The sequence below is a fragment of the Onychomys torridus genome, chromosome 9 (genome assembly GCF_903995425.1).
Source record: "Onychomys torridus chromosome 9, mOncTor1.1, whole genome shotgun sequence".
Classification (NCBI taxonomy): domain Eukaryota; kingdom Metazoa; phylum Chordata; class Mammalia; order Rodentia; family Cricetidae; genus Onychomys; species Onychomys torridus.
In genome coordinates, this window is record NC_050451.1 from 44,931,213 (window position 1) to 44,944,354 (window position 13,142).

Genomic DNA, 13,142 nt, shown 5'->3' on the forward strand with positions numbered 1-13,142 from the left:
TTCCTTAAAATCTTTACTACATTAATCTGTGCCAGAAGGCGTGTGCACAATCCAGAGGACAACTTACAGAGTTTTCTCTCTCTTTCCACCATGTGGAACTTGGCCAATCTCCCTGGTGCCCACAGTGTTTTCAATACCTTTTCCAAATGTAGGTGGTTATAGCTGTGTAGAATTAACTGGGGTTCTCTATTGCAGCCCAGGTCTGCCTGCCTGTTTTTGGGCCAGTTTCTGTTCCCATGGCTCTAGAATATGACACCAGGTACTTCGGTACCTCCCAAGGCTCTTTCTGTCTAGGACTGCTTTGGGGGTCTTTTGTGCTTTCAGATGCACTTTAGATTTTTTTTCCCCCTATTTCTGTGAAGAATGTCATTAGGGACTGCACCAAATCTGAATATTACTTTTGATAATTCTGTCATTTCACAATATATTCTGGTGACCTGAGTGTGGGAAGTCATCTTATTTTCCATGTATTCCTGGCTGTCCTGGAACTCGCTCTATAGCCCAGGCTGGCCTTGAACTCAGAGATCCTCCTGGCTCTGCCTCCCGAGTGTTGGGATTAAAGGCATGTGCCACCACCACCTGGCTAAAAATTCTATCTTAAAGGGTGGTATAGAAGTTTAGTGGGGGTGGCGCACACCTTTAATCCCAGCACTCAGGAGGCAGAGCCAGGTGGATCTCTGTGAGTTCAAGGCCAGCCTGATATACAGAGCAAGATCCAGGACAAGCACCAAAACTGCACAGAGAAACTCTTTCTCGAAAAACCAAAAAAAAAAAAAAAAAATTTTTTAACAGAGTATCAAAATCTAACCTACTACAACTAATAAACTGATGTACCAGAAGGTAACAGCACCTTCCCCTTACTTAAATAAACTAATAGCATCAAATACCTAGAGGACTAGCTACAGTGGTGTACACTGTGATCTCAACTACTTAGAAGGCTTAGGATCTCAAAGCCAGTGTGGGCTGTGCAGTGAAACCCTGTCTTATAAATAAATACATAATAAATCAAATAAAGCCATAAGTAACACTGGTGTGTGGTTGCTAATGCTTCAGGTGTGCAGATGAGATGACATTTGTGTAGATGACATGATGACATTGCCCCAGGTGCCATGCAGCATGGGGAAAGAAGAAAGCAAAGGCTGGAATCCACAGCACTAATGAACAGCAGAAAGTGAGCTCACATTTTATGCAAGAAACAATGGACAGCCATGTGAAACTGTGGTGTTGAGAAGCTGAGGTTGTTAAAATCTAATACATGTACTAGGTTTTTATACTTAGCTAAATGAGTTTCTTTAGAAAGCTTTGTATGTGTCAAGATATAGATATATCATCTGGTTTTCCCTAGGTTTATAGTTCTAATAAGAAATGCATTCATGGAGCTGGAGAGACGGCTCAGTGGTTAAGGGCACTGGCTGCTCTTCCAGAAGACCCGGGTTAGAGCCCCAGCACCCACATGGTGGTTCACAAACATCTGTAACTCTAGTCCCAGGGAATATGACACCCTTTTCTGATCTCCAGAGGTTATACATAGGTAATGCACATACATTCATGCAGGCAAAACACCCACACATGTCAAAAATATATAGTAACTTTAAAAAAGAAATGCATTCATTCTTTTCAACTACTAGTTTCCTCTGATCATGCCCATGTCCACCTCTGAGATGGGGCATTGTTTGCCCTGTCATTTTGTAAGTTTGGGAACTAACCCTCGAGTCAGTACATGGGCATAAATTACTGTGAATGGAAAGAACCAGCAGCAGTCACCATGACAGGTCAGCTGACAGCACAACACTGAGCTGGGACACAGCAAGTTTTGGCTTCTGCGGAGTCTTTGCAGGAACTCTGTTAGTGAGTAAAGGACTAGTGACTGTACCTCAGAGTCGACCGAGAAGATGTTCTGATGCATGTCACAGACGCCCAGTTCTCTCCCCACTTACCCGCTTCTTGAGATAGCGTTTCACCCAGTAGCCTTTTCTACCTCAGCGCTCTAAGAGCTGGAATTAGTGGCACATGTGATACCCAGCTCACACTTTGTTTCTGAAACATCAAGTAACTCTAATGGGTTTCTTCCAAGACTGCCGTTTTTGTTCACCCTTGACAGTGGTGTGGAACCAAATACCTGTATTTCTTCACGCTCCTTTTTGTCTGGAAATGTCCTTGCAGCTGCTGTGTACTTCTCAAAGACTCTGCGTTCCTTCTGCAGTTTCCGCGTCTCCTCCTTCCTGTATTCTTCTATTCGAGCCAGCTCTCGTGCCTTTTGTTGCTCAAAGTCAGCGATGTCTCTCCTACAACGAACACGCCCCAGTGTCACGGGACAGCCTCAGTCTAAGACCCACGTGTACCCAAGTGTGATGGCACACACCTTTCTTCCTAACACTGGGACAGCCTCAGTCTAAGACCCACGTGTACCCAAGTGTGATGGTACACAGTTTTCTTCCTAGCACTGGGGACAGCCTCAGTCTAAGATCCACATGTACCCAAGTGTGATGCTGGCACACACCTTTCTTCCTGACACTGGGACAGCCTCAGTCTAAGACCCACGTGTACCCAAGTGTGATGGCACACACCTTTCTTCCTAGCACTGGGTGGCACAGAGTGGATACAGGATACCTTGAGTACAAGAGAACTTAACACTAGCCTGAGCACCACAGTAAGACCTCTATCTCCAAACTAAACAAGTAGGCCTGATGCTAAATCCTAAGGCCCAGATCCCCAATGCTAAAAATAAAAATAATAAAATAAATGCCACCAGAATGGAACCCAGGGCCAACCTGAAAGTTACTGGTCCAAGTAACTCCACCTACAACCCACTGGCCTCCAATATTAGCCAGTACACTTTCTCTACCAGTCATTCAACAAGCATCTACTAGGTACCCACTGTGAATCTAGAAAGCGGGACACCACAGCCTCTCACACTGCAAAAACAGACAACAGAGCCAGCGAGATGGCTCAGCAGGTGAAAGTGCTTGCTACACCAATCTGACGACCTGAGTCGGACCCGTTGGTGGAAAGAGAGAACAGACTACTTCACACTGCCCTTTGACCACACCAGCTCCATGGCACTGCACAGTCTCACACACAACACATACATCACACACACACAAATAATAACAAGTAAGATAAATGTATGAAACATTAGAAGCAGTAAGGAGGAAGCCAGGAAGCAGGTTATCTCTGAACCACCACATACACACAAGTGTGCACACATATACACACATGAACATACAAAAATAATGTAAAAGTAATTGTTTAAATATAATAAATAAATGCAGAAGATTGGAGTGCACTAACAGTGTGCTTAAAGAGCAGGTTAAAGAAGATATTTAAGGAAGCCCAAGACTCAGAACCTGATTGCCCGGGCTGGAACTGAGACCAGTTAGTTATCCAATACTAAATGGTCAGCCCTGAAAACATATATACAAGTAACATTATACAGACTGAGCAGGTTATATTTAGGAATATACATGTATATGCATATGCATTCATGAAAATAACAATGAAAAAAGAGGCCAAATTTGAAAGAGAGCAAGGAGGGTATATGGAGTGTTTGGAGGGAGGAAAGGGAAGGAGAAATGTTGCAGCTAAACTATACTCTCAAAAAAAGGAAGAATGCAACCCACCTCTAGGTGAAGACATACTCTTGTCTCCTCCCTCAAGGGTTAATCTATACACCAATTACACACTACCCAGTTGTAATAGAAGGTATGAATGGAAGACTGCCACACATGGATCCTCTAATTCGTGTAGAGTGTTTGGTTAAATTAGTTGTGAGAGTTTTAAGGTACACCTTTAGTGTTACTATAACTTCATAAAATAAACTTTTATCAAAACTATTTATACATTGTTACCTTATATTGCTTTTGCCCTTGGTAACTGCCAACATAAAATCTGGATCCAGTGACCTAATGTGTTACAAATGCACTCCCTGTAAATGCTAGAGTTTGAGGTGTCTGCTTGGCCACTGTACAAAGTAACAAAGTGGTGAAATTAAATAGTATGCCTACGACTCAGAATACATTACCACTTATACTGTATGTTCACAGCATGAATACCATGATAACCCCTATGGTTTGACAAAAAATAGAGTTCCCTTCTACAGCAGATGTAAGAACAAGATGATGTAAATGTAGTATGTGTGTCTATAAAGGGTTAATCAGGTTCATTGATTTTGGAAGATCTGACTGAATATCCCTGGGTGTTTAGACTTTGGGAATGCATATAGTCACTCAATATAGTAAATAAATGCTGATGTTCTGAGCCACTACAACCAGATTTGTTGGCTTATTTATTTTCATTTTTAGCAGTAGTGGAGACTGAACTCGGGGCCTCACATTTGTATATTCAGCCATTGACCAGCCTTGACTACATAGGAACACTCAAAATTTAAAAGAGAGAGAGAGAGAGAGGGAGAGAGAGGGGGGTGAAAATAGATCCTGCCTAGACATAGAATCAGACACACAAAAGAAAAGAGAGTAAACATAAACAAGAGGGAGAAGCAGAGATCTCCTCAGTGATGCTCAGGCCAAACAGAGAACACTTAAGGACCGCCTGCAGCCACCAGAAGGTGGATGGGTAACATAGCCCAGCTGATGGTCTGGACATCAGCCTTCCAGCTTCTAGAAACACAAATTTCTATTGAATTACCCAAGTCACAGGGCTTTGTTACCACAGCCCTGGGAAATAAACTTGCTAGCCAATGTACTTCATAACTACAAACTGATTTTTGAATTTCAATTTATAATCTAACCAGTAAGAATTTCCCTTTAACATATTTGGCTAAACTGGGCCATTTCATTTAATTTTTTAAAAAAAATTGAAGCAGGATTTCATGTAATCCAAGCTGGTCTTGAATGAACTATAGTTGAGGGTGACCTTGAGCTCTGATCTTCCTGCCATCACCTCCCAAATCCTGAGGTTATAGAAACATGGTGTCACACCTCAAGTTCATGGGTGCTGGAGATCCAAACCCAGGATCTTCAGGCATGCAAGGTAAGCATTCTAGCAAATGAGCTACATACCCTTAATTAAAAATACATTGATATAACAGAAATTTGTCCTCTTTTTCATTTATATTTATTATTTATCTTTATATTTAAAAGAGGTCAAAACTTCTAACATATTCTTAAAGAAACAAATCATTGTATTTTTCCTTCTCATAGACAAAAACTTACCTCAGTTTTTCCAAGGCACTTTCTCGTTCAATTCGAAGTTTAGCTAAAGATGTGTTCTCGGCTTTAAATTTTTCTATTTCTGATTCCAATTCAATAACTTTCTCTCTCAAAACCTGAGATCGAACACTGTCACCTATAAAACAGATGATAAACTCTGAACTTTACAGGAGGCTTACAAAGGTGAGATGGACTGATGCTTGCCGGCAATCTTGGCACTCAGGAAGCACAGGCAGGAAGATTGCTGTAAGTTCAAAGCCAGCTGGGTCTACATAACGAGTTCCAGATCAACAGAGCACTGATATTAGACGTTAAAAAAAAAGTTTAAATCACATCTTTTTAAAAAAACTAGCAAATACAGAATATGAATAATTAACATGAGATCTTAAGGGATAATCAATAACCAAACCAAAATGTAAGCCTTATTATTAAATTATACCAAAGAAACACAGCTGGGCGTAGGCATATACCTGTAATCCTAGCACTCTGGAAATGGAAGGAACAGGATTGCAGGTTCAAAGGCAGCTTGGGGTACATTGTGGGAGCCCACAACTCACTCAAGTTTCCCAGTTTGAATCTGAAGTCTATTCTGAGTCAATAGAGTTCAAGCTTGTTTGCTCCAAGGCTGTGAGAAAGTTCTGATTAGCCCACAGAGTCTCCTTGAAGGGCTGTGAGAAAGTTCTGATTAGCCCACAAGAGGGAACACATTATCTAGCTAGATGCAGGCTGCTGATGCCAGCTGAAAGTACATTGAGATAGAAAAAGAAACTGCCTGCTCCTTAATGCAAGGCAGGATAGATAGTGGCTGAATGCAAGGCAGGATAGATAGTGGCTGAATGCCTGTGCTGTGCATTGATCTACCTCTGTCCTTCAAGACTGTATATAAGCTGGCTGTGAAATAAACTCGGAGCTGTCCAGCATTGACTGGCAGACCTCTTGGCTCTTTTCTGTCTTCTTCATTGTCTTTTCAATCCACACACCTCTACCCGGCTACCCAGCTGACTGTCGGCAGGCCCAACAGTACATAGCAAATCCAGGCCAGCCTGGTCAACTTATCAACATCCTATCAGACACACACACACAGGGGTGGGGAGGGTGGTAGATTCAGATTTTTTTTTCCTCTTACCAAGATTGCTATTTTATAAGTAAATAGCTAAATTTTAAAACTATTTTTATTAAGTTATATGTAGGTATGTTTGTCCACATGTAGATATGTATATATGAGTGTGGTACCCACTGAGGCCAGAGGCATCAGACCCCCTAGAACTGGAGTTACAGACAGTTGTGAGCCTCCTCATGTGGGTGCTGGGAACTTCCTCTGGGCCTTCTGTAAGAACAGCCATGCTCTGAACTGTGCACCATCTCTCCAGCCACAAACAGTGAATGCTTTACCCTTTGGCTTCAGTATCACCTCATCACTTAGTCCTACGCTCCTGAAAGACACATCTGGTCTATACAACAAGATAAAAGTCTGTTGCAGACAGAACATTGTCCCTATCATAATAAAAGTACATAGGAAAGCATCTACAAGGAAACCTCCTTCCCCAAATGGCATGGAATTTACTTTTGGAAATTTTAATTATAAATGCTTTTACTTTGTTACATTTTCAAGAATTCAAAATTCCTACAAAAAGTATTATTTTTATTCTAAATTGGTTAAATTATAATTTCTGTTTAAAGCATCCAACACTTTTAGCCAGGTATTTAGAGTTTATATGTATGTTAGAACAACCTTAAAACTTTACCTTAAACATAGGGCTGGAAGGGATGACTTAGCTGTTAGGAGTACTTGCTACTCTTCCAGGGGATCTGAACTTGGTTCCTAGTACCCATTCAGATGGTTCACAACACCCATAGGATCAGCTCAAGGGATCTGATGCCCTCTTCAGGCCTCCTCAGCCACCCAAATATGTATGGCAAACACACACGTAGTTCTTTTTTTAAAGTATCTTAAGTCATGGGAAAATATCTCTAAGAAGCATGTTTTCATTTCTGTAGAAATAGTGTATATATGAATATATATATATATATATATATATATATATATATATATATATATACACTTTTGTGTGTGTGGATTGTTTCAGAATGTAAAAATGGGATACATGGTAATGTCTGTACCACCATGAAAGGGAGTAAAGTCAAGTGTAAGGAAAGAAACAAAAATGTCTCGTCTCTCTTCTCTCTCCCCCCTCCCCCCCCCCTCCCCCCTCTCTTACACACACACAGACTCCCACTCATGCATGTGCTTCACCTTATCAACAACTTGGAATTTCTCAGTTTCAGTTCCTAGCAATCCACAAGCCACAAATATTCCATGGAAAACTCCTGAAATTATTTTTAAATTGCATTCCATTCTGAGTAGCAACACAAGGAAATACCAGTGTCACACGAAACATCACCAGCATATATCCATGCAACTCACAAAGTTACTTAGTACCCAAATCAGGTTATCGCCACTGTTGTGGAATTGCAATGTGTGCATTTAAATAACCCTCCATGGCACCAAAGGGCAAATCAGGTTATCGGATCCACTGTTGTGGAATTGCAATGTGTGCATTTAAATAACCCTCCATGGCACCAAAGGGCAAGAGTAGTGGTGCTGGCCACTTGACTGTGCCAAAGATAAACCACATGAAAATTATATGCACATAACAAAGAGCAGTGCAGTGGCACATGCCTGTAACATTTTTATGCCTCGACTTACCTGGTGGTTGATCTTGACTCATGTTTAACTTGGGCTCATTTTCCAAGTATGAATCTAATTTGGGCTTTGGTTTCAAAGAAGGGAAGAATTTCATCATCAAGTCAGATGGGGGAGGGGGGCTTCTGCCCCTGTCAGACTTGCTGAAGTCTTCTCCCTTCTTGACCGGAGCAACCTTCCTTTTTATTGTTTTGTCCAGAACACACACTTCACTCTTACTGGGGTGCTGTGTCTGGGGGGCACCATATGTGGCTTCATCTCTGAGAATAACATTATGTTTGTATGAGTTCTCCTCAAGGTCTGTCCACGACCTTTCGTCATCAAAGTCAATCTTACTCACATCTTGAGATAAGGGGAATCTTGATGGCTCAGATACTTTATTTTTCAGGCTTTCGACTATGACAGACTCATCGCTGCTACATTCTTTATCAGACAGATCCAGATCAGCATCTCTCCATTTATCTTCTTGAGTCTCAGTGTCCCTAGAAGGTCCTTTAGCATTGCAGACGTGTGGACTATCCTCTTTGTTGCTGAAGAGCCTCTCCCCAGCCTCAGCGGATGGTTTTGCGGGGACATCAGGCTGCTCCTCGGAATCAGTGCTGCTGTCACTGTTGGCAACATCGTCATCGCTTGCATCCCATCGGCTCTGACTGTCAGGAGGGCTGCTTGGGAAGGCTTTCTTACTAATCTTACAGGCCAGGGCCCTCAAACCATCAGGGGAGGGCCCTGGACCCCGTGGCGGGAGTCCGGCCTCACTCTTACTCTCACAGGCAACATCCTGGTGGGGAACCTCACCACGGTTACTCTGCCCACTGGGACCCGCCTGCTGCGCAGCTTTGACAGGAGTAGAAGACATCCTGTGACCTTTGTAGATCTGCTGATCCCTTTCTAAGATTTTTAATACAAATGAGGAATTACTAGAAAAAGATATTTCATCAGCAGCCCGTTCCAAAAATAAAAATTCATCTAATTCCAAGTTTTCCTTTTCTTTTTCTCGTTCCCAATTCTCTAATTTCTTCTGAAGAGAAATGTCAAGGGACGATTCTGTCTCTCTCACTGCCTCACTTATCAGGTTCTTAGAAGCCACACGGTCACCTGGCTCTGTGGAAAGAGGAAGTCTCTCTCTCCCCCGTGTCTTGTTCCACACCTGGCAACCAGGATCACAGGGCTTTACACATACAGGTACATTTTCCTTATTATTAGCTTGTACATTTCTTTCTGATTTGACCTGGTGTCTAAACTGTCCATCACATTTCTTCCCCATCTGTACTTTCAGTCCTGGTGGAGAGAGACTTTCCCTCATATTGACCTTGGCCACTTTGGATTTCTGACAGAGTGAAGCAGAGCCAGCCTTGGTTCCAGCTTTACTGTCCTTTTTAACAATGGGGGTCTCTGCACACAGGTCTTTATTTATCAGAGCAGTTTTCCTCTGCAAGTGTTGCCTGTCTGCTTTACATACTGATTGGTCCTCTGGTGGGCTCTGGCTACTCACTAGTTTACTTTCTTTCCCTTTTTGAAACTTAGATTTAGCGTTAGTAAACCTAGCTAAGCCTTCCCCTCGTTTTAAAAATGGCTGCTTGGGTTTTGCTTTCATTAGCAATGGTCCTTCTGCTTCCTAAAGTAAAAAGACAAAATCCAATTAATGTGCATACAAGTGATCGCAGTTATTTCCAAAGCCGGTGCTCACTGAGAATGGAAACCACTAACGGAAACAGCACTGATGCTCGCTCACCCGCAGCCGCTTCAATTCCAGCTCTTGCTCTTCCAGCCGCATCTGCTCTTCTACGAAGTCCTCAAAAGTCTGCTTCTTCTCTCTAATGGCAGCTTTGATAGGCCTAATCATAAAACGAGGGACAGAACACTCAACTTAGAATGCAAGATTTTATACGCTGTGTAAAATTATTTAAATACCTTAGCCTGCACTGTAAACTAATATTTTATAAGGACCAAGTATCGGAGTACAGTTTCACAGCAACACATGGGCTTAGCATGCACAAGACCCCAGTTCAATCACCGGAAGAAAAACCCAGAGAGAAAGCGAGAGTAAGCTCTGATGACATGTCAACAATCCTAGCACTCAGGAGATTAAGGCAGAAGTCGGCAAGTTCAAGGCCATTCAGCTCCACAGAGTAATCGGGCCAGCCATGGCTACATGCTAAGACCATGTTACAAAACACTTTTTAAAGGACATCAAGGACTTCCTTTTAAGCTGGACATAGTGGTACAAACCTGTAATCTCAGCAAGTGTGAGGCCAGTCAGAGCTACACAGGGAGACTGTTTCAAAGCAAAACAGGGTTGGCCAGATGGCAGCAGGTCAGAGTGCCTGCTGCGTAAGCCACAACCTGAGTTCAGTCCCCAGAACCTACAGTAGAAGTAGACAACGGACTCCCAAAACTTATCCTAGGACCTCCACTCATGCACTGTGGCATACACAGAGAGTATAAAGAAAGTAAAATTTAAACAAAATAAACAAAAGACTTCTATTTACCTTCTCCTCTGAAAATCTAATTAAATCTACAACCCTTATCTAACCCACAAAATACAGAAATATCTAACTCTGAACAGGACCTGGGGGACTAAAGAACCCTTCTGAACTCCATCCACTGACTGCAAACATTCACTGTATAAAGTAACATATTCATTACTTAACCTTAAACATAGTATAAGTAACATATTTGTAAAATAAGAAAGGTCCACTGGGCGTTGGTGGTGCACACTTTAATCCCAGCACTAGGGAGGCAGAGCCAGGCAGATCTCTGTGAGTTCAAGGCCAGCCTGGGCTACAAAGCGAGTTCCAGGAAAGGCGCAAAGCTACACAGAGAAACCCTGTCTGGAAAAAAAAAAAAAGAAAGAAAGAAAGGTCCTTAACAATGTAAGTAAAGCCATAATCAGAAGTTATTTGGCCTATATATTATATAATATATATTAGAAATTCAAAGGTGTTTTATTAAAAGGCCTATTTAAAAGAAACTTTTATTTGAAATAACATTTTTAATTCTCTAATTTAAAGTAATTATGCAATTTTAATTTATAACTGACACCAAATATGAAATTTCAACATCTGGCTTTCCTTTTCTCCACAATTATATTTAAGATGTATTTTTTAATGGGAGGGACACATCATGTTCATACTCTATATTCCAGGCTGTCTTCAGATTTTGCTCTGTAGCCTCAGTGCTAGGATTATATGCTTGAGTCATAATGCCCAGCAGAAGGTTTTGTTTGTTTGTTTGTTTTATTTATTATGTACACAGTATTCTGCCTGCATGTATCCCTGCAGCCAGAAGAGGGCACCAGATCTCATTACAGATGGTTGGGAGCCACCATGTGGGTGCTGGGAATTGAACTCAGGACCTCTGGAAGAGCAGTCAGTGCTCTTAACCTCTCAGCCATCTCTCCAGCCGCTGTTTGTTTGTTTGTTTTTAAGTGAGAAAACTCCACCTAGTTTTCCAGTACTCTGTCATAGCTACTTGAACTGTCTATTTCCAAACCAGGGTCCCTTGCTTAATAGTATCCAATAGCTTATATCATCAACCTTATGCCTGCAAGCACAGTCAAGTGAAAACAAGAAAAGCACAGGTCTGTTGAATATACTGCTCAATAAGGAAAAATAGCATGAGTCATACCTTTCTTCAATATTAACCACTTCTGAGGAATCTCCAGTTTTTTGTAAGCTCATATCCTTCCCTTCCTGACTCTTCCCCATCCTCTTTTCCCAACATGGCAAAACACCTTCTCCTAGAATAAGAATTAGGAACAGTTTAGTTCAAAACATGCAGAATGAAGGTTTAAGACATCAGAAATCACAAGTTACTACACAGTCCACAGGCTTTGGATTTAGCTCAATGTAAAACACTTGCCCTGTGAGCAGGGGATTTAAGTTTGGTCCCCAGCACCACAAAAACAAAAACAAAAGAAAGCAGTTGTAAAAGAAAAATATAGCCAAGTAGGCTGTCCTACATCTGTAATCCCAGCACTTGGGATGCAGAAACTGGAGGATTGCCATAAATTCAAGGCCAGCCAGGGTTATACAGCAAGACTCTATATCAAAAAACAAGAAAAAAATGTATGCCAAAAAATTTAGAAAATTCAAGGATTTTTTTAAAATAAGATTAAAAAAAAAGTTAAGATACATAACATTCTTCAAAAAGTTTGTGTTTTAAAAGGTAGGGATGTTTGCCGGGTAGTAGTGGTACACACCTTTAAACCCAGCACTCAGGAGGCAGAGGAAGGTGGATCTCAGTTCGAGGCCAGCCTGGTCTACAGAGTAAGTTCTAGGACAGCCAGGGCTACTCAGAGAAACCCCATCTTGAAAAACAAGAAAAAACAACAACAAAAAAAAGAAGGAAAGGGCATTTGACCTTTCCTTATCAATGAGTTACTCCAGGTTGGGAAGAACACATTGGGCATAAAGAGAACTAATTCTAAGACTCTTTTTATGATGCTGTGTTTTTCTGTAACATAAATTACAAAAAAAACTCATGAAAACACATTAAATTTCAGAAATGTTGAAAATAACTGTCTCCACAAAAAGTATTAAATAGATGTATTATTTGATGGTTACTCTAATAATGATGATTACAGAACATTCCATATTTTTCCATGGTGAATAAAAAAACCACAGTATTATGATCTTCACAATTGCAAAAATGTAAAAAAAAAAAAGAAAAGAAAATGGGACAAGAAGCATGGTTGTTACTTTTTTTTAATGGACTGGATTGAGGAGATGGGTCAATGATTAAAACTCTGGCCATCAGCTGGGCAGTGGTGGTGGATACTTTTAATCCTAGCATTTGGGAGGCAGAGGCAGGTAGATCTCTATGAATTGGATGCCAGCCTGGTCTACAAAGCAAGTTCCAGGATGGCCGGGACTACAAAGAAATCCTGTCCCATAATCCAAACGAAAACCAAACCAAACCTCTGGCCATGCTAGCATGAGGACTGGAGTCTGGATCTCCAGGGCCTCACAAGTGCTAATGGGCATGGTGACATGCCTAATAATTCCAGCCTCAGAAGGCAATTCAGGTGATCCCCAGAGCAGGACTGGCCATACTGGAGAAGCTGAGTTTGACTGCGACTCTGCCCTAATGAATGAGATGGAAAGAGTGACAGAGGGTGATTCCCAAATCAACACTGGGCCTCCACATGCATGTGCACATACACATGCATGCACTCCCACATGCATGTACAGTAAAATGGAAAAAGAACAAAAAGATTAGCTAGAGGAGTATAGCACATTGGTAGAACACTTACCTAGGATGCGTAAGGC

At 41.5% G+C, this 13,142-nt stretch overlaps 1 protein-coding gene across 3 annotated transcripts in view; it reads right to left on the reverse strand.

Annotated features, from left to right (window-relative positions):
- The window catches only part of Cenpj (centromere protein J), a 64,252-nt gene that overhangs the window by 17,145 nt on the left and 33,965 nt on the right, over nt 1-13,142 (reverse strand). For all 3 annotated transcript variants that reach the window (XM_036199597.1, XM_036199598.1, XM_036199599.1), the window contains exons 5-9: nt 11,500-11,611; nt 9,605-9,707; nt 7,876-9,487; nt 5,172-5,304; nt 2,120-2,285 (exon numbers count right to left, since the gene is read on the reverse strand). In XM_036199597.1, coding sequence (XP_036055490.1) covers nt 2,120-2,285; nt 5,172-5,304; nt 7,876-9,487; nt 9,605-9,707; nt 11,500-11,611 — 2,126 coding nt within the window. The remainder of the gene's footprint in view (nt 1-2,119; nt 2,286-5,171; nt 5,305-7,875; nt 9,488-9,604; nt 9,708-11,499; nt 11,612-13,142) is intronic.